Genomic DNA, 24,323 nt, shown 5'->3' with positions numbered 1-24,323 from the left:
TGTGACTTCTGCCAAACTGCATTGCTCTGTTCGCTTGCTCTCTGTCCCCTTTTTTCATTCTGTTTTATGACTTGAGAAACACTGCAACCTCTGACTACAAATGGTTTGAGTTACCAACTGAGGAGAAGTGAAAACGTTCTAAGGGAAATGAAATGTTTTACTTGGTTACAACACTTTGTTTGGGGGGAATTCTTGGAGAGAATCACACTGCCAAGCTGTGCTTTTAGTTAAAAATGCAGAGGTTGTTTTTTCCAAATGATTTTCAATTAAAAAAGATAAATCTGTTGCCGCTCTCTATGTTCCTTAGACATTTGAGTAGCTGAATAGAAGAGAATACAATAGAGTTGTTACGTAATTCTCTACATGCGCTCCTCTACGTATGCAGCGTGTCCAAAAAGTGCTGAGCGCTGGAAAGGGCCGTCTTGGTGAGAGTGGGAGAAACATCAGCCGTGCGTGGTAGGGCGTGGTGTGTGTGTGAGGTGGGGGGTGTGAGCGTTTAAAGCCCCATGCAGTACATTCCTGGACTGACATATTTAGCAGTCTGAGCGAGTAGTAGTAGAGAAAAGTTTCCAAAAGTTCTTTTTCAAGACTGAGAGGATAAGAATCAGACTCGTCACCGCATTTCCCAGAAATCCAACACAGAGAAAGTAAGAGTTTTTCTTTCACTAATCTTGCTCAAGGCTAGATGAGAACTGTAAATAACGGTTTCCTTTCCCACAAAAGAGAGGAAAGCCTTTTAACCTTTTGCAGTTGACAGAAGGATTCCCTCAAGAAAAGGCACTGAGTGAAATGGACAGTTTTAGTGCTTTTTTAGTACAAGGTCGGACAAATAAGTAAATATTCACCCTGGCAGCCTGCGTAGCTGAACCTTTGGTGATTACACATAAAATTAGCTGATGAACAAGAGGCCCTCTCACCAAAATCAGATGATGGTGATGTCGCCGCTTTGTCAGTTGATCCCAGCTGAGACCTTTTGCGCAATCTTCCCTCGGAGGATGCAAAACATCTTTCTATGCATTTTGAGTTTCCTGTACTAAGGGTCAGTTTGTTACAATACACGACAGATCACTCGCATTCGCGGGCATACGGGCCCCATTTGAGGCTGTTGCCGCTACGGGACAACAAAACACAACCTGATTTTGAGGCGCTTATCTCAGCGGCCAGTTGGCATTCCGGTTCTGATGCCATGCCAACACAAACTGAGGAGGAGTGCAGAGGGAGTGGGTCACAGGGAGCATAATGGAACAAGTGATGGGAGTTATTGTGAAATTGTTCATTTGAAATGTGGCATTATTTGATATTGGATGATCAAAACTGACTTTGGTTGAGGTGATCAGCGGGCATGGCGCTAATTTGTCCTTTTGAGGTCTTACATCGTCATAATTGAAGACTTTGGTGGAGTCCAATGAAATATAATGCAAAGCTTTTCTGCGTGAATGACATCTGAGAAGTATCAGATGATACGTTTACTGCTAATGGGAAAGGACCTAAAAGATGGAGTCACTCCACAAGCGTTGCCAGCGCTCAGGTGCCCTTGAGGAAGGAATCTACTGTAGCTACCCCAGTTGATCCCAGGATGTTGGGAAAGCCGTCCACTGGTCCAATGTGTCACTCGTGGTGTGATCGCAGCTGTGGTGGGTTTAAGCAGTACTGCAGTGGTTACTTCACAGTCGCGTACCCCTTCAGACATTTGATCTGAAGCCATGTACTCCCGACTCCTGACCTTTTTATCTGAATTAACTAGAAATATTGAACATAATTGGTTCATTAATTTTATAGTAATTATGTTTCAGGAATGTGTTTTTGGCATGGTTCCTAATGTTTCACATGATAAGTAGATAAGTAATCATCCTACATATCGTTTGTTCCTGTCTGATGTCTGATGTTCTTCCTTCCATATGAATGGCTTGAATTTGAGCTTCACTTTTTTTGCCCACTTATGATGGCTGTGGTTTACGTCCCCACTCACGAAATGAAATCATGAAATGTTCAAGATGAAACACTCTTGATGGACAAAATAATCATCAAAAGTATTAATTTGCTCAGATGATGCACACGGAGCCTCCTTCCTGCTTTCTGCTCCTTTCTCCTTGCGCCGTGAGGCGTTCAGGCGCACTTGTAGTTGTTTTTAATTTTTATTCACATTGGTTCAGGGACCTAGGCAGTACTGTATTCAGTGCCCTCCAGAAGTATCGGAACTAGTAGTAAATCAATATCATCCGCGCATGTAACACACACACAACAATAGACAGGCGAGACTGCGTGCTGATGCGAACGGAGACGGAATAACTCAGAGCGACTGAGAGGTCTGACATTTTGACCCTTTGAACGCATATTGTTTTGAGAAGCCCAACTCTTTACTTAAGTCACCCCAGCAGATAACCGGAACTACATTCTTCCTCACCGAAATCCGACCAGAACTCCTCTCACGGAACAAAGTGGGGGGTAAACTACACTGCTGATGGGGAAGTCATACAACTTCATGTCAAAACATCTGAACTAGCCCTTTAAAAGGGATCTCGGGTTCAGACAAAAGGTGTTATCTTCTAATGGGTGCAGGTTTAGGAAGGTTAGCTTTAAAGGACCATTCATACTGGACCGTAAAAGTAAGGCCGCTGGAGACTGTGTCCAACGTTATTTACTAAATGAACGCATTGTTCATTTAACTGATGCAGCACTTTACAGTGTTTCAGTCTTTTAGTCCTTGGACGTTTAGCTCAAAATAGAAAAAGCAAGGAAGGCAAAAAGGTCACAGAGCGCGACCGCCGTTATGGGTGGACATCATGCTGCAATACACGTAGCAGATGTAGCCCTTTGTCTCTATCACAATGATTTTGAATGCTTGTGCCAAATATTTACTGTACTGGATGGAGAAATCTTGAGCTAAATGTAATCTGACCAGGAGATGAACTCAGGGAGTCACACTTAAAAATAATAAGAAAAAAAATACCACACGCACGCACTCTATACCTGAACATCAGGGTAAGTGTGAGTTCAGACGGCCTCACCCTATCTTATGCTCAGATGCCGCCTGCTCTTTGAACTCTACCACATAACTCCATCGTCACTCTCCTCCAAAGCAAAAAAATGTATTCATATATGCAGTATATTATTATATTCTTTTACTCTTTGTCAGTCTAGTTCACACTTTTTCAGCCTGTGAGCTACTTTTAAAATGGCCGATCCCAAAGATCTAAAAATATAGAAAATGTATATATTTACTATACTGTACATATATACGAATTCAAAATGATTATACAAAAGACAATGCAGCTGAAGTCAAGGCAACATATTAAAAAGGTTTCAGCAATTGGCACATTTTCCAATTCATCATGAAATTATAGTTTAAGAATCACAAGTGTAGAAAACACTTATTTCTGTAGTGGAGTTCAGGACACGAAGCAAAACCATTGAACGACTGACCTTTTTTGTACATAACTAGCCACTCCAAGTGGAAAGCTAACTTTTGTTATAAACACAGGCATCTTACCGCTGGGTTGGTTTATCCCTAATCGGAATGATAAAGATGAAAGTTGCATCTTCGTGTGTTGATACGCCACGGGGGAGCAAGGGCGAATCAGGAGGGTAGCTTGATGTCAGCTGACTGGTGTTACATGACATCCACAAAGTGACGTTTATGAGATCGACCCAAACTACCTTGGCGATCGACCGGTAGCTCGTGATCAACGTAATGGGCACCTCTGGTCCAGTTATTTAATTTTTCAATATTTTTCACCACAAACATGCTGTGGTACCTTGGTTTTTGTTAACTCGTTCCGCAAATAATAATTCAAAATACATTTTTATCGGGAATCATTATAGTTGTACATGCAGAGAAGAATCCAAAATAATTCTAAAGCACTAATGAAATGGATAAATGAACATTAAAAATCATTCGTACCTTTCTTGAAGACTGATGGTGAACAAAGAGATGAGCGGAAAGGAAAGGGAAGCGGACACCATGTGATGAGTTCTTTCATGAATTCAGAAGTGTTTCTCACCTTTTTTTTTTTTATCAAATTGCTGGCACTCGCAGTCATGAAGTCAGCCATGGCATGGCCCACATGATAGAGTGAAAAAAGTTCTCCTCCGATTCCGTGTGGAAGTGGTAAGTTTTTGGCTTCTTAAGTTTAGAAGAAATAAATTTGAGGCTAACTGGTTAGCTCACTAGCTTGCTCGAGTCCCTGCAGCATAAAAGTTGCGCAATGTGTTGTAAAAAAATAATAATAGGAGTGTAAAGGTGACTATAGGGTGGTTATTTCATGTCTAGAGGGCTCTAATAATGGGAAAAATCGTATTTATAAAGTCATAAACAGGCTTTCTATGCTCTATGAAAATATTACATGTTTTAACATGGAATCCTATATCGCGGTTAGGTCTGGAACCAATCCACCGTGATAAACGAGGGACGACTGTAGATTGTTTGCAATTTTTGCAATTTTGTACAATAACTGAGACAGCGTATGAAAAAAGGGCAAAATATTGGTGAAAATGTCACTCTCTGTGAACTTGCCCGAGTGACTGCTGTCAGAGGGGTCCTGCCGGCTCCGCCTCGCTCACCGTCCCGGCGGTCCCCCAGAGGGGTCCTACTGGTTCCCCCGGGCTCTCTATCCCGACCCACTTCCGGTCCTCCCACCACCCATCCCTCTTTGACCTTGGACTTTTTAGGACTTGTGGGATCCGTCCTTGGGGGGGTACTGTCACACTCTGTGAACTTGCTTGCATGACTTTGTGGTTTACGTTCCCTTTTATGCCTTGCTTCCGGTTTCCGTACCCTTATTTTGATATTACATCCGTTTTTGCTCCATCCTATGTTCCGTGCTTTGCCTTTTTGTTCACTCGCACCTGCTGCTAATTTCAGTTTCACTCCTATTTAGTTCAGGTGCACATTTAGTTCCTTGCTGGAGCTCTTTTGTGGATCCCTGCCGCTGCACGGACGTTATCAGTGAATATTTTACTTAGAATCGGGTCTCATCTCCCGCATCTTGGGGTCAACGCCACAAAGCCAGAACGTGACAGAAAAAAGTAATTGAAAAACGAATTATACAAAAACAGGGGCGATCAAAAACCTCTCAAAGTCTCAAAGGGGTCATTTCTATAAAAATGATGTCCGTTAATGTCAGCATGTGTTGTAATTATGCTAACTTCATCTTTATTGCTCATGTGGTTTTGCAAAAGCGGATTTGTGGTTATGTCGAAATCAATGAAACAAACAAAGAATGGTGGGAAGAGCAACCGGATAGGACTTTCTTTCAAAGCTTCGGCGTAGGACCATCATTTCTTCTTTCACGAAAGACTTCTCAGCCACTCTTTCACCCCCTTCTCTTATGTTACTTTATTTTCTGAAGAATTTCCCTTATTTCCCAATGCAAATATTGACAGGAGTGGTCTTTGAAGGCCAGGGATCAGATTTTTGTTAGTTTTCTACTCATTTAAAGATTAATCTCATCAATGGTTGTGTTTGCTTCACAGTGGCTGCACACTGTCTAGCTTTGTTTCATTTTTTTTAGCAGGGAGAAGGTTGTAACCCTGCAACAGTAATCATTGTAAACTGTGCCTGGTTTAATGGTCGATTTTAAAGTTTGGCATGATGGAGTGAGAGAACTGGTTTCGAAAAAAATTCAATTGTTGTAAAAACAAGAATAATGACCCCATAAACCAAGCACTCAGTTGTTGACGTAAAACTGTGCTGCCTTTCTCCTCGTTGCCATTGCAGCTCGTTAGTCATCACGGATGTTTTACAAGTGCCGACGGAACTCCACTGGTTCCTTAATGTTTTCACTAATCAGGATTTATTGCTGTGTATAGTGGCCAATATGGCTTTCATGACGAGATGAAGTCAAATGAGGAAACACATGGAGGAACAACTTGTAAATACCCCTTCCTCCCTTTAGGTTTATTTTTAGTAAATATTTAGTTTTCACTTTCGCATATCTTTCAAAGCTGAGAAATAGCAGCAAAGACAGGCTTACATGTGACAAATGGTTTCATTCTGCTTTAATTACTGGTTCTCTGCACGAGGGAAGGGATGTGACACATTGATAAATATCCATATACGGTGCATCGACACCCATTGTACCGTACTGTGCACAAACACACACAAACACGGTACAATCCGGCTGCTTGTGGTAGCTGTGCTTTGGGGAAATGCAGACAGTCCAAGAGTGAGGAACTGTGGGGTGTAAGGAAAAAAGCTGAATGATGGCCTGCGATCAAAGGATAAAGGGAAAGAAATGATGCCTGGTCAAATGTTCATTGCAGTGTTGAATGTGGACTTTAAAGGAGAAATAATTAGTAATTTGCTCCTTTGTGGGCCTGTAGTGATCATTTCTAATTTGTATAATACACATAGATAGATAGATAGATACTTCATTCATCTGCAAGAGAAATTCACTTTTCCAGCAGCTCTGCAAAATATCACAATGAACGTAATCACGTAATCACAAAATAAAACAAACAAGGCAGGACAAGAGAATAAGTAAATAAATAAATTCGGAATCACGTCAAATTTGGACTGCAATAATACATACATAATAAATAATAATAAAACATAATAATTTCATAAGTCCAGTCCTGTGTGTGTTTTACCGCTCCCCTCTTTGTTGTGTTGAAAAGCCGCATGTCACGGGGAGGATTGATCTGCTCAGTCTTTCGGTGGAGCAGGACAGTGATAGTAATCTGCCACTGAAACTGCTCTTCTGTGAGGAGATGATGCTGTGCATTGGGTGATGCAGGTTGTCCATGATGGAAAGGATCCTCCTCAGTGTCCTTTGCCCTACCACAGACGTCAGGCTGTCCAACTCAGTGCCAGTGACAGAGCCTCCTTCCTTCAATCATATTAATATACTCAAAATGTGTTTTGGCCCATCCCAGGCAACGTTATTTATGTAAAATTTGTATGAATTTCCTAAGCCAAGATTACTTATTTAGGTTACAGGACTTAACAGGAGTTAGGTTTTAGCATGGATTTAGCAAATACATCAAATAAGTATGATAATTATGATCAGTGTAATGATTCGTTTTAATAACAATTCGATTTGTATCACAATTATTGGTTGCCGATAAGATTCAAGGACGGTATCGGTTCATTTAGAACGATACAATCCGAAATGATTCAGTAACTTTAAATCAATTCAGTAACTTTTTTGCCAAAAATTCAACCAGTGTGACTGTGAAATAAATACCTGGATACTGGACAGTGCAGGTGAAGTTTACCAGATTCTCGTTGTTTTTTGTAAGGGAATCAGGTATAAATGAATTATGGACATAAACAAACAAGTAAACAACAATTAACGGCAAATACATTCACATTTTGCTTGAATAAAGTGCAACCGACACTTGAGGCTGAATTAACAGGAAGTTAACCTTTTCTGCTCTCATTTTCAATATTCAATACATTTTCAATAAAAGTACCGTAAGTGCAACCAACATTTCAACAGTAGGTTTACCTGCTACTTCTTTTTCAACATATTTAGAACATCTCCCTCTTTGCAAAAGCCAACGTGTTTCCACACACTGTACCGCAATGGTCGATACGTCGATATAGTAGATGAATCGTTACACCCCCAATTATGAATGTTGTTGACAATCAGCACATTACAGTGATTGAACAAAAAATGACAACATGTTACAACGTAACAGGCAGGACTGTGCTGAGATTTTTAACGGTAACAGGAATGAGTGAAAACCCAGGAATACGATTACATTTTTTTTTTTTTTTTTTAGAAAATCAACTTTGTATACTTGGCAAAAGTATAGTTGTGATAAGAAGCAACACAAACATATAAAAAAAAAAATAACATTTTTAAATAATTGAAATGATTATAGTTCATGGTAAAATCGAATTTAAAATGAAATTTTACATTTTATTTATTAAATCAGCCGGACACTTATAATTTTATTACATGTGTATGCAAATGAAATGGCTCATCTACAAATTAACAAATGTTATCAGCTTTAACAGACAAATGGGCGGATATTAACGATGTCCTCTGATTCCCCTGTTCTTATATCTGCTTAATAACTTTGTATCCAATTTATTATCTGTCTTGACAGAAATAAATGGGTGTAATATGTCTTCCAGGATGCCAGGTGAGAGGCTGACAGTAAGAGGCGCGTCAGACGTGGGGCGTTTCCCCGGTGCGTCTCCGCCCACCAGGGTGGAGCTGTCCATTCACAAGGCGGGGGAAAAGAAGCAGGAGGAAAGTGCTTGCTGCCGCTGGTTCAGGAAAATGTGCCCATGCTGCTGCAAGCGCCAGAACAGCACTTCCTATGATGTCACAGATAAGGTGGAACTGGTCAAACCACCGGCCCCGATCCCAGAACACGATGGGCCGAAGCCAGCGAATGGGGATTCCAAAGAATTGGAAGGTAATTGTAACAATGTGCACATGGAGGACTTTTTCCTTGTAAAAACACCAAATGTCAAACATGTACTTTATTTTCACACAACACTTTTGCAGTTATGAAGTTGTCTGCGTGCTCTGTGGACCTGCTGAGCTCTAAAACGGGTCAGAACAGACAGGAGCACCACACTGACCTGTACCACGGGGATGAGCTGATCGTCCGCAGAGGCCAAACTTTCCAAATAGAGCTGGAGTTCAACAGGCCCTTCAGTACTGACACTGACAAGCTGCATCTGGACCTGAGAACAGGTATGATCCAACATAGTGTGAGCTCCTACACCTGTCATCACAACCACAGTGCAGCACCAGTATCAGATGTGAAGCTTCTCAATGGTCACCTTCCAGGATAAAATACATCTGCAAAAATAATTCTAGGTGAGGTCTTACTTACGTATATGTTTTGTTTTTGTTTTTTCTCCAAAAATTTTTCCGCAGAAAACACATTCACCCTCAATTGATTGTCGTTTATAAACGTGATAAAACAGCCCACAATTTTGACATGTTTATGACTTTACCCTTCACTGATAATGTTTTTTTCTCAAGCGTTGACATTTTGCACTTTGTTTGACAGTCCTTGAACGCACCATTGTTGCTTAGTTTTGACTTTGTTTCCATTGTTGCACGTTGTTAATGATAACCAACACATTTTATAATAGAAATACTGTACTTATTCTAAGGCATGTTGAGTGTATTTTCATTGTACATTTGCCAATAATGCAATGAGTAGTTTGCCCAACCAGTCTACATGTGCTTCATGGACTTGGAAAAGGCATTCGACCGTGTCTCTTTTGGTGTCATGTGGGGGGTACTCTGGGAGTACTTGATTGGGGGCATGCTACTACGTGCCATTTGGTCCTTGTACAACCAGAGCAGGAGTCCGGTTCAATTTGCCAACAGTAAGTCTAGCTTGTTCCCGGTGAACGTTGGCCTCCACCAAGGCTGCCCTTTGTCACCGATTCTGTTTTTCATGGACAGAATTTGTAGGCACGGCCAAGGCGTCAAGGGGGTCCAGTTCGGGGTATTAGGATCTCATCTCTGCTATTCGCAGATGATGTGGTCCTTACTGGGGCGGTTTGCAGCTGAGTGTGAAGCTTTTGGGATGACACTCAGCACCTCCAAATCCGAGGCCATGGATCTATGTCAAGTATCTGGGGTCTTGTTCACGAGTGAGGGAAGGTTGGCGCGTGAGATTGACAGGCAGATTGACGCAGCATCTGCAGTAATGCGCTCGCTGTACCGGACCGTCGTGGTGAAGAGGGAGCTCAGCCAGAAGGCAAAACTCTCAATTTACTGGTCGATCTATGTTCCCACCCTCACCTATGGTCATAAGCTTTGGCTAGTGACGGAAAGAACGAGATACCGAATACAAGCAGCCAAAATGAGTTCCCCCGCAGAGTGGCTGGGCTCTCCCTCAGAGATAAGGTGAGAAGCACTGTCATCCGAGAGATGACAGTGTCCTCCGCATTGAGAGGAGCCAGATGAGGTCAAGATGCCTCCAGGACGCCTCCCTCGGGAGGTGTTCAGGGCACGTCCGAGGGGCAGGCGGCCTTGGGGGAAACCCAAGACACGTTGGAGAGACTATGTCTCTTACTTGGCCTAGGGATTCGTCTGGAGGAGCTGGATGAAGTGGCCGGGGGGAGAGGGAAGTCTCGGCTTCCCGGATTAGGCTGCTGCCCCCGTGACTCAACTTTGGGTAGAGTGAGGTCTTGCCCCAGGTGGAGCGAGAGAAGGTTGGCGCATGAGGTCGACTGGCGGATTGGTGCAGGGTCTGCAGTTATGTGCTTGCTGTACCCCACCATCGTGGTGAAGAGATAGCTGAGCCAGAATTCAAAACAGGTAAATGTACTGGTTGATCTATGTTCCCGCCCTCACCTATGGTCAGGAGTTTAGGGTCGTGACCGAAAAAACGAGATTGTGGATTTAAGTGGACGAAATGAGTTTCCTCCGTAGGGTGGCTGGACTCACCCTAAGAGACATTGTGAGGAGTCCAGTCATCCGGGAGGAGCTCTAAGTAGAGCCTCTGCTCCTTCACATCGAGAGGAGCCAGTTGGGTCAGACATTTCATTCGACGCCTCCCTGGTGAGGTGTTCTGGGTATGCCCAGCCGGGAGAAGGCCCCGGGGCAGACCTAGGACACACTGGAGGGATTATGTCTCACAGCTGGCCTGGGAACGCCTTAGTGTCTTCGCGGTGGAACTGGAAGAGGGGGCCAGAGACTGGGAAGTCTAGACTTCACAACTCAGACTGCTGCCTCCGCAACCTGGACAACAGTACTCAACAGTACAAACAGTACTCATTGGATCAAATCCATCAAATTACATAAAAATTGTAAAATGTAACCCATTTATGTCAGGCCAATGATAGTGTAATATGCATGATTTCGATCCAGTTTGTGGCCTTGTTTTTATTAGACTTTGGTGGCGTGTTTTATAAAGATAGATGATAGATTTTTTTTAGACAGTATATAGTTTTTAATCAGCTTAGCATGTTGGCCACACAGTCAGGAGATCGGGAAGATATTCGTTGGAATCTCTGTTGGGCATCTCTGTGTGGAGTTTGTGTGTGGGTTTTCTCCGGGTACTCCGGTTTCCAAAAACATGCATGTTCAGTTAATTGGCAACTCTAAATTGTCCATATGGATGAATGTGAGAGTGAATGGTTGTTTTTCTATATGTGCCCTGCAATTGACTGGCGACCAGCCCAGGGTGTACCCCACCGCCCGAAGTCAGCTGGGATAGGCTCCAGCATACATAGAAGATGAATGGATACTTTTTAATCACTGTATCACATGCAAGATATCTTGCATCTTTATACAGTCTGTGTATTTTTTACAATATTATATCCACATGAACTTTGATAATATCTACCAGTAAACACTCCAGGGCTGAAATAATAAAGTATTTCAATGAGTGCCGAATGGCGCTGAGTAACTGTCAATGCCAAGCATTGAATAAACATTCATGCATTTTTTTTAAAGGAATGACGTACTCTAATCCAATAAATTAAAAAAAAAAACATATAATACACAGAATTCACATACGCAAAATACACCAACACATAAAATCAGCATCTATACAATGTCGAAGGCCAAAGAGAAATTGTGGCTGCATTTTATAATGTGACATTTAAGAGGCATGCCTAACATGCAGTGGCAGAATGTTCGATCATTTGCGAGCTGCAAAAGCACGATCCCCACTGAGCGTACGTCAATGGAGTGACGCCAAAATGGGTGAAATATGCCCCTTTTTACGTGTGCCAGTAAGCAGCATTCGACGAGCAACAGTGGATCCACTCACCCTCACCACGTAAAGCGCATTCGAGTAATCCATCCGAGTGTTAACAAAGGCTGCTTTTGAAGAACTGCCTTGATTTTGGCCAAGTGCCTCAATGGAAAAAAGCCTTGAGCGGACTATCCAGCTCCATTTCAGAGTCATCTCCAAATCCTAGATTGTTAAAATGATTTTTGTGACGCTGGGCCGAAGGACCAAGATCTACAAGAGGGGTTGCAGGGTTGCCACCGAAAACCATAAATTAAAATTGAAAGGTTTTCAAGGAAAAGTGCACTTATGGGGGGATTTTGCCCATCATACACAATGCTTGTGTGAGACATGAACACACGTCTTTGTCTTTTCTGTACGTTCTAAAGAGGCAGCCAATTAATACACTTAATGGGACACATATATTCCGCCTTCAAAGCCCTACAAATTCCAAAACTCCAGTTTTCCTTGCATGTCATTCTGTATAAAGCAGAGCGGCAGTACATAGATTGGGGATAGAAGATGGCTGAGTACCAAGCCCTGTGGGACCCCCAAGAAGGTGAAGCAGGGGAGGACATAGAGTCACCAAACTTGACACAAAGTAAAATCTGCAAAGAGATACCTAAACGAATGCAGTGCAATGCCCCTGATGGCCACCCACTGTTCCAAGGGAGCTATCAGGTGTAGCATAGGGTTTCAGATAAAGTTACCCATATTTAGTTTGGGCACCAGACTGGAGAAAAGCATGTCATAAATCCTTATTTTTGTAAATCAATATTTGTTTGTTTAAAAAAATACATACAGAAGATCTGGGTTCGGATCTCCGTTGGACATATCTGTGTGGAGTTTGCATGTTCTTCCCATGGGGTTTTCTCCGGGTACTCTGGTTTCCTCCCACATTCCAAAAACATGCATGTTAGGTTAATTGGACACTCTAAATTGTCCATAGGTATGAATGTAGGCATGAAAGGCGTCCATCTGTCTCTCGTTCTCTGCACTTGTGGTGTCCATCATTGTCTTAAACCTTCCTCTTTTGGAAAAGACAACAAACTTACAGTATCGCTCCTATACTATGAACATCCAGCAGCAACACGGATTTTTGGCATGATTGCTATTTTGATGAAAAATATACTGAACCAAGTCGACCATCTACCACTGTCACCTCGATGACACCACTTCCGTAAATGAGGTTGAGCTGCGACAGATCATCATGGCTGGCGCCATGATGTATAAATGTCATTTTTGAGAATTTACCGTTTGCTTTCAAAAATGGAACAATGTAAAACATAATTACAAACAATATATAACATATTTCAGCAAAGTTAATGAAGTATGTCAGGGACCCTTTAAGTAGAGATGGTCCAACAGCAGGGAAAAACTTATTAGTATAAGATAATAGGTCGTGATCTGTGATTTTTTAGTGGTTTTGAACATATAAAGTGGTACTAATAATGATTGAGCTTGTGAGAGTGAATGAGAACAACCAAATGATTAGTACATCGCTGATTGCCAGAGAAAAGACAAATGCAGTGTGTTGATACTGTAGCTTATGTAAACAAAACAGAAGGCTAGCCATGGTGACATCACAAGGTTTAGATTCCACCCAGAGTCTTAACAGCTTCCAGACCTCAGGATACCAGACACCTCCCTCTGGTATTTGCAGGCTTCATTCTACAATGATCTACTACACGCTCAGGAACAAATGTCAATTACATCACAACAGAGAAATGGCAGTGGCTGACGCCATAATCAGCTCAGCTGTTTCGACTGAACAAACCCACAGCCTCATCTGCTGTGTCGCAAAAAGTAGTGGACTTTATGACGCTAATCTCCCAATATTTGATGTTGTTTAGGCTCAGTATACTGTGAAGCAAAGTGCAAAAAAGAGACAGAAACTATTAATGATTTCCTTGTTGCGAGAGGAAGGGTGGTGGGGTCGCAGGAATCGGATGGAGGACAATACATTTTTGATAACCGCTATCGAGTAAGCAAATGACAGCAAAAAGCCCAGCAGGGTGCCAAAAATTAAACCGATGGAAGGCGTCCAATAAGTCATATTATCTAACAAAGGACTATTCATTCTGTGCAGTTCATGACACAATGCACAAAATGTTATCTTCTTATAGATTTTAGTTGTTTGTTAACCGTAGTGTCCGGTATGAGCGTACCTGAGTCGATTGTAAACACAATCGTGTTGCGTTTACTCAGAAGACCCCAACACAATCCAGGGAAGGTCTGTGATGTGTTTGGGCTTGCAGCTTCTTTCACTCGGATCAACCAAAGGATTGAAATACTCGATTCCTTTTACTGACTCGAGTTTTTTATGAGTCACTTGCTGAAGTGATTCGGGTCCTTGAGTCACACGTCACAAAGCACACGCACACTTTGTCGAAATTCAACTCTTTGTTGAGCACCAGTGAGTCGGTGAAACTCGAGTCTTTGTTGAGCACCCGTGAATTTGTGAAATACTAGTCCTTGTCGGGTACCCGTGAAGTCAGTGAAACTCAAGTCTTTACGGAGTATCCTTGTTCCAGTGTAACTTGAGTCTTTTTCAAGCACCCGTGAGTCAGTGAAGATCAAGTCTTCATCGAGCGCCCGTGTGTTCGTGAAACTCAGGCTATTGCGGAGTACCCCTAAGTGAGTGAAACTAAATTATTTGTCTATTTCTGAGCTAGTGAAACACGAGTCTTTGTGAACTACTGGTGAGTCACTGAAGCACGAGTCTTCGCCGATTACCAGTGAGTCAGTGAAACTCAAGTCTTTGTCGAGCAACCGTGAATCACTGAAACCTGAATTTTCATCGAGTACCCGTAGGTACTCGATGAAACTCGAGTCTTCATGGCGTATGTTTGATTCAATGCAACTTGAGTCTTTGTCAAGCACTCGTGAGTCAGTGAAAATTGAGTCTTTATGGAGCACGCTTGATTCAGTGAAACTTGAGTCTTTGTGGAGCACCTTTGATTCAGTGAATCTTGAGTCTTTTGTAAGCACCCCTGGGTGAGTGAAACTTGAGTTTTCGTCTAGTACGCTTGATTTTGTGAAATATGAGTCTTTGTCAAGCACCAGTGAGTCAGTGAAACTCGAGTCTTCAACGAGTACCTGTGTGTAAGTGAAACTCAAGCCTTTGCAGAGTATCCGTGAATCAGTGAAACTCGAGTCTTCGTTAAGCACCCATGAATCAGTGAAATACTAGTGTTTGTTGAGTACCCGTGAGTCAGTGAAACTGGAGTCTTCATCGAATACCCGTGACTCAGTGAAACTTGAGTCTTTGTCAAGCACCCGTGAGTCAGTGAAACTGGAGTATTTAAGTGAGGGAAACTTAATTCTTTGTCGAGTACTTCTGAGCCAGGGCAGCATGGGTCTTTGTCGACTACTCATGAGTCAGTTAAACACAAGTCTTCGTCGAGTGCCTGTGAGTTAGTGAAACTTGAGTCTTCGTCGGGCACCAGTGAATCAGTGAGACTTGTGTGATTTTGTCATTCATCCATGTCATTGTATTCTCCGGACACTGAATCAATCACAACTGGACTGTTCAGGTTGAAGACAGGACTCGAGCTGTCCTATCTAGTCCCTGAGCGTGAACTGTTGAAGTCTGCTCAAATGAGAGGCCAAACGTCTTCTAAGACACCCTGAACAGTCCACTTGCGATCGGTTCAATGGAACGACGCACAAGCGCAATGCATGTTTCAGTTTGCAGTTCAACTTGTATAACTTGTGCTTTGTAGGTCCACTGCCTCTGGTGTCCAAAGGCACCCATGTCATCATTCCACGGGTGGATGACCTGGACGATAAACGGTGGGGGACCAAGATTGCAGAGCAAAGCGGCAACAAGGTTAAGTTGTCTGTCATCTCTCCGGCCAATGCTGTGATTGGTCTTTATGGTCTGACCGTCACGACAAGCTCCCTGAAGGAGGAAAGTCCAAGTACTTACACCTGCAGCAAGAACATCGTCCTGCTCTTCAACCCCTGGTGTACAGGTAAGACAGGCGTTTGCCTTGACAATAACCGCTGCAGATAACACTACAAGGCAAATCAAGCAGACAACCTGCCCTCGACCCGACTTTAAATGGTATTCCCTCCCTCTTACAAGCCTCTTTGCTTCATGCGCTGACCTAACCCTCACCTCAGAGTTCTGGACTCCTCCCTTCTCTCCTGTGTGTCTCTGTTCCTACCCGCATTCCACAAATGTTAAATAAGGAGTGAAAAACGCAAGAATCACAGAGTGTTCTCCCGCAACATATCAAGACTGTTTTCCTCTTCCTCCCCCTGTCCCCCAAAGCATAACTTCCTCTATTTCTCTTAGTTGTCCCTCAAGACTGGACACCTCTTCTTTCCACATTTTTTTAATAAATAAACATCCTAATTTTACAGCTTCCTTTTGTTTCCCACCGATTGTAGAAGGGTAGAGATGCAAGTGAAGGACACACACAAAGTCTGCCCTGACAGCAGGGGGGCCCATGGTGTCATTGTGTTTGTTAACCATTTCCGGGGCATTTTGAGTGAAAGGAAACCACATTCTTGAGTGATTTTGTCACTGAAGGAGGTGACTGGACCATGCATTTTAGGGCCTCTTCCACAGAAAGAAAGGAAGTGAAAACTGTGACTTCTTTGTGATCTGAAGGACAAACATACGTGGGTGGAAAGCAGTTACTTTCAAGGCTGTAAGATATATTTTATTATGGCGCAATATCTTTGCAGAGGACGCCGTGTTTCTGGATGATGAAGAGGAGAGGAAGGAGTATGTGTTGAATGACACTGGGCGAATTTATTATGGAACTGAGAAGCAAATCGGCGCTCGCACGTGGAACTTCGGGCAGGTAAGGGCGCTCTGGTCTTGTGTTATTGCGACGTCAACAAGAAAAACTAAACAATTTTCCAGTTTTTACCAAGCACACACTGACCAAAAAAAGTAGCACGTATTTTTTATGAATTCTTTTAAACTTTAATGAGCTTTATCGGGGTTTGGCTTGACAACACACTCATATGAAAATGCCACACAGTTACTGTGCAATCTCCAGTCACAATGGAGTCACAATATAGAAGGCTGTCCATTGTCACCAATTTCTAGGTGCAGCCGAGGCATCTCGGGGTCCCGTTTAGGGGCCTTGGGATTTTGTCTCTGCTATTAGCAGGCGATGTGGTCCTATTGGCCTTATCAGGCAGTGACCTTCAGCATTTACTGGGGAAGTTAGTAGTAAGGGAAGGTTGGAGCGTGAAGTCGATAGGCGGATCGGCGCAGCCTCTGCAGTCATGCGGCCGCTGTACCGAACCGTTGTGGTGGGAGAGCTGAACCGGAAGGCAAAGCTCTCAATTTACCGGTCCATCTATGTTCCCACCCTCGCCTACGGTCACAAGCTTTGGGTCGTGATCAAAATAATGAGATCACGGATGAGTTTCCTCCTTAGGGTGGCTGGTTAACGAGCTCAGCCATCCGGGAGGGACTCCGAGCCGCTGTGTGACGTGGCTCGGGCATCTCGTCTGCGCCTACTGGTGGATCAACAATTGCAATAAAAGTGACTGTCGTAATTATTTGACTAGTTTCAGCTCCACAACTGTGCCCTTCTCTCTTCTATTACCATTGAGAAGCCGCGTCAACATAATCCGCACGGCTTGTCTCTTGTAATTCCAGTAACGACTTCATCACATATTAACTTGCGTACGTCGTGCTGCAAGTTTTGAGGCCGGAGTGTTATATATGTGTCACTTTTGCGTCTGACAGCAGCGATGGTGCGTTCAAGGACCGCTGAACAACAGGCGAAATTGCAGCACTTTCACATCAGTGAAGCATAAAGACATAAACATGTAAAAATGGTGGGTTTTCTAACAGCGGTACATGTATGCTGTACATCATAGCTGTGTTATTTATAAATTATTACCGTCATTAGTTAGTGTGAATAGGACGTGTTTTCGGCGGAAAAAAATCAATAAACCATTTTTTGACCAAAAATCTGCAACATGTGCAGGACTGTGAATGCTGTATTGTAAAATGTCCTTCTGGTTCTAATCATTGCAGTTTCAAGAGGGGATTCTGGAAGCATGTCTGTTCATTCTGGAAAAAAGTGACATCCCGCCGTCTGGTCGGGGGGATCCTGTCAATGTCGTCAGGGTCCTATCAGCCATGGTAAGTATTTGTACGCATAAAAATACTGTTGAAATGCCTTGACTGCGTCTTACTGGCACATCGCTTTTTCCAGATAAACTTTCAAGATGACTTTGGGGTTCTGATTGGAAACTGGTCAGGGAATTACTCTGATGGCGTTTCTCCTGCTGCGTGGAGCAGCAGCGTGGAGATTCTGAGGAAATACCACTCCTCCAACGGAATGCCTGTGTCGTACGGCCAGTGCTGGGTCTTCTCTGGGGTCACTACATCAGGTGAGTCTGTTATGTATTCCTGCAACCCTACGTCCAAGTAAACTTCAGAAGTATCAGCAAATTCCCGATGTAGGCCATTTTTCAGTCACTCTGTCCGTAAATCTCCCTGTGCGTGTCTGCCAGCCCAGGATAGCCACCTGACCTTAACACTGATAGCAAGCCGTAGCTCACATAACCCCGTGAATACTTCACTTTGGCATTCCTGTCACACCCTCTACTTTTGTCCCTTGTACAGCCACACATGTCACCTTCGTTCAGCCAGCAGAGTATAAAGTTCAGTACAATGCTGCAAAATATCTGGACATATTGTGCTCATCAACTGAAATCTGTAACAATAACCTCGTTAATTCTTCTGTAAAAACTTGATTATCGCCGTGTTGTCCATGCTTGCAGTACTGCGGTGTCTTGGCATACCCACTCGTAGCGTGACCAACTTCCAGTCTGCCCACGACACTGACGTATCCCTCACAAACGATGTATATTTTGATGAGCGTTTGGAGCCAATCGACTACCTCAATAGTGACTCTGTCTGGTAAGTTGGGTACAGTTCCAGGACACACTGTGAGTCTCAATGACCTGCTAGATAGTCCGACCCATTGGAATTCACTGTATATTTATATCTGCTCTGTGCAGCAGTCCCCTCCTTGAGGCATGCAGAAGTCATGCCCCTTCAATTATCCGCACGGCACAAGCTCATCTGGTACTGCGTATACCAGAGTGCTCGGAGATTGGATGAAAATGCTCCGTTCATTCTTGCCACTCATCTGAAAACATCGCACTTCTTGCAAGGCCGGCATACTCACCGAATATGTTAGCCATGAACCCTGTTTGATGGGCTCAATCCCTGATTAATGCCCCTTTCATATTCACCCTTAACTGGTAACCAGTCCAAAATAGACCACATCTTCTTGTATCATGTGAGATACCACAGCTCCCTTAACAGGATAAGTGTTATGGGTATTAACGTAGAGTAAATGTATTTAAAGGCTCCCTGACATGAGTCATCAACTTTGCTTAAATATGTTATATCTTGTTTGTAATTATGTTCTACATTATTTGATTTTTGAAAACGAAAGGTAAATTCGCAAAAATTACCTTTATAGTTCATTGCGCCAGCCATGATGAGCTAGCTCCCGCTGGTCAGCCTCATTCCGGAAGTGACACCTCTCAGCTAAAGCAGACTAAACAAACGCTTCTCGAGGTAGACGGTCGACTTGGTTCAGAATATTTTTCATCAAAATAGTTGTCACAAGAAGCAAGAAGCATTTGGCTTGAAAGAACGGGATAAACGCATTTTGAAAAAGGATGCTATTCTGCCGGTGCACAGGGAAAAAAGACAAAAAGAGCAAAGTCAAAGACCATGATAGCGACAAGGCTGCAAAGCTTTATACAGTACATGTTATGTAAAAACTTTTCACCGCCATATGTATTTTTACTGCAGGGGGCTGGGACTGGGATGGAATACAAAATAAAAAGGCTATAAAGACCCCTTTACGCTCATTAAAAAGCCGATTTAAAACAATAATTGAAGGATAAGCAACTCCAGAGTACTTTACACTGACCATTCTGTGTTTTGAAGGATATCAAGCTTCGTCTCCATGTCTTAAGGCTTAAGTCCATGTTCTGCAAGTTCTCTATTTCATCTCCAAATGTTTCTCCCTTCGTTTCTCCTCGAAAACTATTGACACATCGCTGAAATCTTAGCTATAATCATCGTAAACATCCTCTGTCTCATACACCGCTGTTTGTTTACCCAAGTGATAGTACTCCGATGGTGTCACTTTAAAGTGCTCATGACACCAAAAAAGTCTGCAAAAAATAAAAGTACTAGCTTAATAAAAACATTTTTGTCATTCTGCTATCATGGCTAAATAAACAACTATGAAATAGGAGTGAAATTAAATGGTTGTTTTCACACGATTTGGATACGCCTCGCCCCCAGCGAGTTTCTGACCCACGCCATCTGGGTTGTGACGTCAAACCCGGAACCCTTTCGGCAGTCAGTCCAGCCATCGAGCAACAACAGACAACAGCGCGTTCTGCTAAAAAATACGGAAAGAGACTGATTTAGTGACAAAACCTGAACCAAAGTAAACATTCGAGCACACATCTAACCACAAATATGCCTTTTGGTGTCATTTTTTAAATAAATGTATTCATGTGTAGGAATTTTCATGTATGGAATGACTGCTGGATGGCCAGGCCAGACTTGCCCGACGGTCACGGGGGTTGGCAAGCTATTGACTCCACTCCCCAGGAGACAAGCCAGGGTACCTTTCGCTGTGGCCCCGCCTCCGTCATGGCCATTCGCTCTGGCCAGGTCTACCTCAAACACGACACACCCTTTGTCTTTGCAGAGGTTGGCATTAAATCCATACTTTTCATCAACTTTATCTGGGCTGGAAAAGTCTCTCCTGTTCTCTGATGTGGAAATGTTGCTCCCCGACCAGGTCAACAGTGATAAGATCTACTGGCAAAGGAATTTCGACGGTACGTTCACGCAGTTCCGCAGTGAGAAGAAGGCGGTGGGCCACTGTATCAGCACCAAAGCAGTTGGTTCTGATGAGCGAGCGGACATCACTCATCTGTACAAACATCAGGAAGGTACCAATGATGTATTTTGCCTCGTTTGTGCAACTCTTTGATTGAAACGATGCATAAATAAATCTGTCGGTAAATCTGTGACAGACTGACTGTATCGTCCTATTCCTCAAGGTTCTGAAGAGGAGCGCATCGCTGTAGAGACTGCCAGTCGTTACGGCAGCAAGCCAGACGTTTACTCTGCGCCCATGGCAGAAGATGTCAGTGTGGAGGTGAAGATGGAGGGAGAAGGGCCCAGGATGGGGGCTGATGCCCACCTGAGTATCGTGGTGAAGAACCTGAGCTCCCATCCCCGGCGGACCACCCTGCACAGCCAGGTGGCCGTCATGTACTACACTGGCGTTGTGAAGAGCACCATCAAGAAGGAGCAGCTGCCTGTGGAGCTTTTGCCAAATGAAGGTTAGTTTTAGTAAGGAGGAAGGTTGAACACAGTCCACTGAAATATTTGGAAAGTCACATTTTTTTATTACTGATACGTATCGTAGTACAACAAACTTTGTGTATGCATGTATTTTGTACATTGCGATAACTTGCAATGAGTCTCTTACATTCTCCTTCAGCAGAATTCATGGTTCCATTTATCACAGCAAGTCTTCCAGGTCCTGAAGCAGCAAAACACCCTCACAAACCCCTCACACTACCACCACCATATTTTACTGTTGCGATGATGTTCTTTTTCTGAAATGCAGCGTTACTTTCACGCCAGATGTAATAGAACACACACCTTCCAAAAAGTCCAACTTTTGTCTCGTCAGACCACAGAGTATTTTCCCAAAGGTCTTGGGGATCATCAAGATGTTTTCTGGCAAAATTGAGACGAGCCTTAATGTTGCTTTTGTTCAGCAGTGGTTTTGGTCTTGGAACTCTGCCATGCAGGCCGTTTTTGCCCAGCATCTTTCTTATGGTGGAGTCATGAACACTGACCTTAACTGAGGCAAGTGAGACCTGCAGTTCTTTGGATGTTGTTGTGGGGTCTTTTGTGACCTCTTGGATGAGTCATCGCTGCGCTCTTGGGGTCATTTTGGTTGGCCGGCCACTCCTGGGAAGGTTCACCACTGTTCCATGTTTTAGCCATTTGTGGATAATGGCTCTCACTGTGGTACGCTGGAGTCCCAAAGCTTTAGAAATGGCTTTACAACCTTTTCCACACTCATAGATCTCAATTACTTTCTTTCTCATTTGTTGTTCCTGAGTTTCTTTAGATCTCGGCATGATGCCTAGCTTTTGAGTATCTTTTGGTCTACTTCACTTTGTCAGGCTGGTCCTATTTAAGTGATTTCATGACTGAGAACAGGTGTGGCAGTAGCCAGGTGTGGGTGTGGATAGAGAAATTGAACTCAGGTGTGATAAACCACAGTTAAGTTATGTTTTAACGAGGGGGCAATCACTTTTTCCACAAAGGGCCATGAAGGTTTGGATTTTTTTTTCTCCGTTTTCATTTAAAAACTGCATTTTGTGTTCAGTTGTGTTTCCATTGACTAATATTTACATTTGTTTGATGATCTGAAACAAATGTTTCAGTGTGACAAACATGTCAAAAATAAGAAATCAGGAAGGAGGAAGCTGTATGTGTAGAATGCACGGGGGGCAGCTATACTGATGGGGCTGTGCACCGTGTGTTATGGTCTGGGGTTGTCACAAATCTATGATCTCATGAAAGCTAAAGCCAAGTCTTTACCAACTGGGCTAGCCAGTGGACCCTCTATGTCACAATCCGAGCAGCTGACAATAATATTTTGATTGACACTGTCACTGACATCATCAGACAGATGTCCATGTCGTACGTGTTTACTGTCGTGGTGGGTGACATTCACAGTGACGTGAGGAAAAGCATCACACTCACCCTGAGAGGTGTTTCCACAGATTTTGTGCAAGTTCTCATTAGATGGCGAAAGTGTACCACATGAACTGCAAGTGTATTTCATTGCTGCAGTTCCATCCTTCCACAAAAGAACATTTTAGATTCCGCAGTGAGAATGTCACACCGATGCCTGAAATTCACCCGTGTGCCCTCGAGGATATCACATCCGTGTCATGGTTTGCACATATACATGAGAAAAGCACATGCTTGTACAAATATGTCATACTAGCAAAGTAAAATCCCATGGCAAAAAATGCAGTAGTCATGCCAATACTGTCCTCTTACTGTGCTACCAGACACTCCAAGGATGTGTGAAGAGTCTGCAGTGTTTCCCATACCGAGCCTAAGTCACAACCGGTCGTACGGGCTCCTACGGCCGGTCTATGATAAAAAAAAACGCAAGAAACGTGTGACGTGTTGATTTTCAAGCCGAGCTTCCTTGTCATGTCAAAGAAACTCTACGCGCTTCCGTTTTTTTCAGAAACGTAAGACAACCTTATGCACTTCGTACCCAAGATTTCAGCCCGATAATAATAATGCAATTGGCTTGAAGGGTACTGGATGGCGTAGGATGTAGCCGGGTACACACCCAGACTTTCTGGTTGTGACCGAGACTTTACTCAATGTGTTTACACAGAGAAGACCATTGAGTGGGTTCTGCCTTACCAAGAATACCAAAACCAGCTGGTGGATCAGGCTGCGCTGATGCTGACTTTGTCAGGAAGAGTCAACGAGACCAAGCAAGTTTTGGCCAACCAAACCACCTTCCGGCTCCGTACACCCAACCTCAACATCACGGTGGGCTTTCGTCTTTACTGCAAAATGAAATCTGGTTGGGGTTTTTTGCAATGAATCCTAAGATATTTAGATTTTCTTCTTGGCAGCCGTTGGGAAAAGCTGTGGTTGGCCAGGAAATGGGGGCCAAGATCACGTTCACCAACCCCCTGCCAAGAACGCTAAAGGAAGTCGTCTTCAGAGTCGAAGGTCTGGGTCTACAGAAAGGCCATGAAGTGGTTGTGGGGTAAGACCCTCTTATCTCTTTCACCGATGCTTCCAACACTTCCTTTTCCCAGACCGGTGTCTGATGTGTCACGAATTTGTCTTAGGGACGTCAGCGGTCACTCCACCGTGACACTGACGGAACATTTCATCCCGACCCAGCCCGGGGCCAGGAAGCTGGTGGCATCTCTTGACTGCAAGCAGCTGACACAAGTGCACGGAGTGGCTGACATCATTGTTCTGGAGCAGTGATCGTTATGTTTCGAGTCCTCACCGACGCCTACAATATAAAGAAAATAAGTCAATTAAACGTATTCTTCTTACATAGAAATACACATTTTTGTACTGCGGCAATGTTACTATGCTGCTATGAGTGGCATTATCAGTATTATGTGGGTTTTTTTTGCTTAAAAACAGCATTTGAAGTGTTAAACTGACTTAGCAAGTGTTCTTATGATGAAGTTATTTGTGGCACTAAGCACCACTGAAAAAAACCATGTCACTTTTATACTGCATTGCACTTACATAGCCTGTTAGAAGATACGACGTATACTGTATCATCACACAAATGCAGCATGGAATGTATGGACACTTCTTTTTTAACTACATTTGAATGAAAACAGGAAACGCCTGTGATTTTTTTTATAAGCGGACATGATTTTTGTTGTGTATGTGTAAACACTAACATTGAAGTATGCTTACTACTGTACAACAACCACAACACTGACACTTACTCAGCACTCGCTATTAAATGTGAAGGAAGTAATAATTGCCATCAGTATTTATTTGCTTCGAATGTTTTGCATCACCTCTGACCCGAATAAAAGTG

At 43.3% G+C, this 24,323-nt stretch overlaps 1 protein-coding gene across 1 annotated transcript; it reads left to right on the top strand.

The window, feature by feature from the left end:
- Positions 1 to 511: 511 nt before the first annotated feature.
- On the top strand, positions 512 to 24,323 carry tgm1l1 (transglutaminase 1 like 1). Its single transcript, XM_054769230.1, has 14 exons — positions 512 to 647; positions 8,084 to 8,370; positions 8,463 to 8,654; positions 15,387 to 15,638; positions 16,360 to 16,478; positions 17,675 to 17,782; positions 17,856 to 18,033; positions 18,427 to 18,565; positions 20,200 to 20,392; positions 20,484 to 20,637; positions 20,749 to 21,033; positions 23,133 to 23,293; positions 23,380 to 23,516; positions 23,602 to 24,323. Exons 2-14 carry the CDS (start codon positions 8,085 to 8,087, stop codon positions 23,744 to 23,746), a joined length of 2,349 nt encoding a protein of 782 aa, XP_054625205.1. The 5' UTR covers positions 512 to 647; position 8,084; the 3' UTR covers positions 23,747 to 24,323.

This window comes from Dunckerocampus dactyliophorus, chromosome 2 (assembly GCF_027744805.1).
Source record: "Dunckerocampus dactyliophorus isolate RoL2022-P2 chromosome 2, RoL_Ddac_1.1, whole genome shotgun sequence".
NCBI classification, from domain to species: Eukaryota; Metazoa; Chordata; class Actinopteri; order Syngnathiformes; family Syngnathidae; genus Dunckerocampus; species Dunckerocampus dactyliophorus.
The sequence above is the reverse complement of the archived record's forward strand: the minus strand, read 5'-3'. Positions and strand labels throughout refer to the sequence as shown.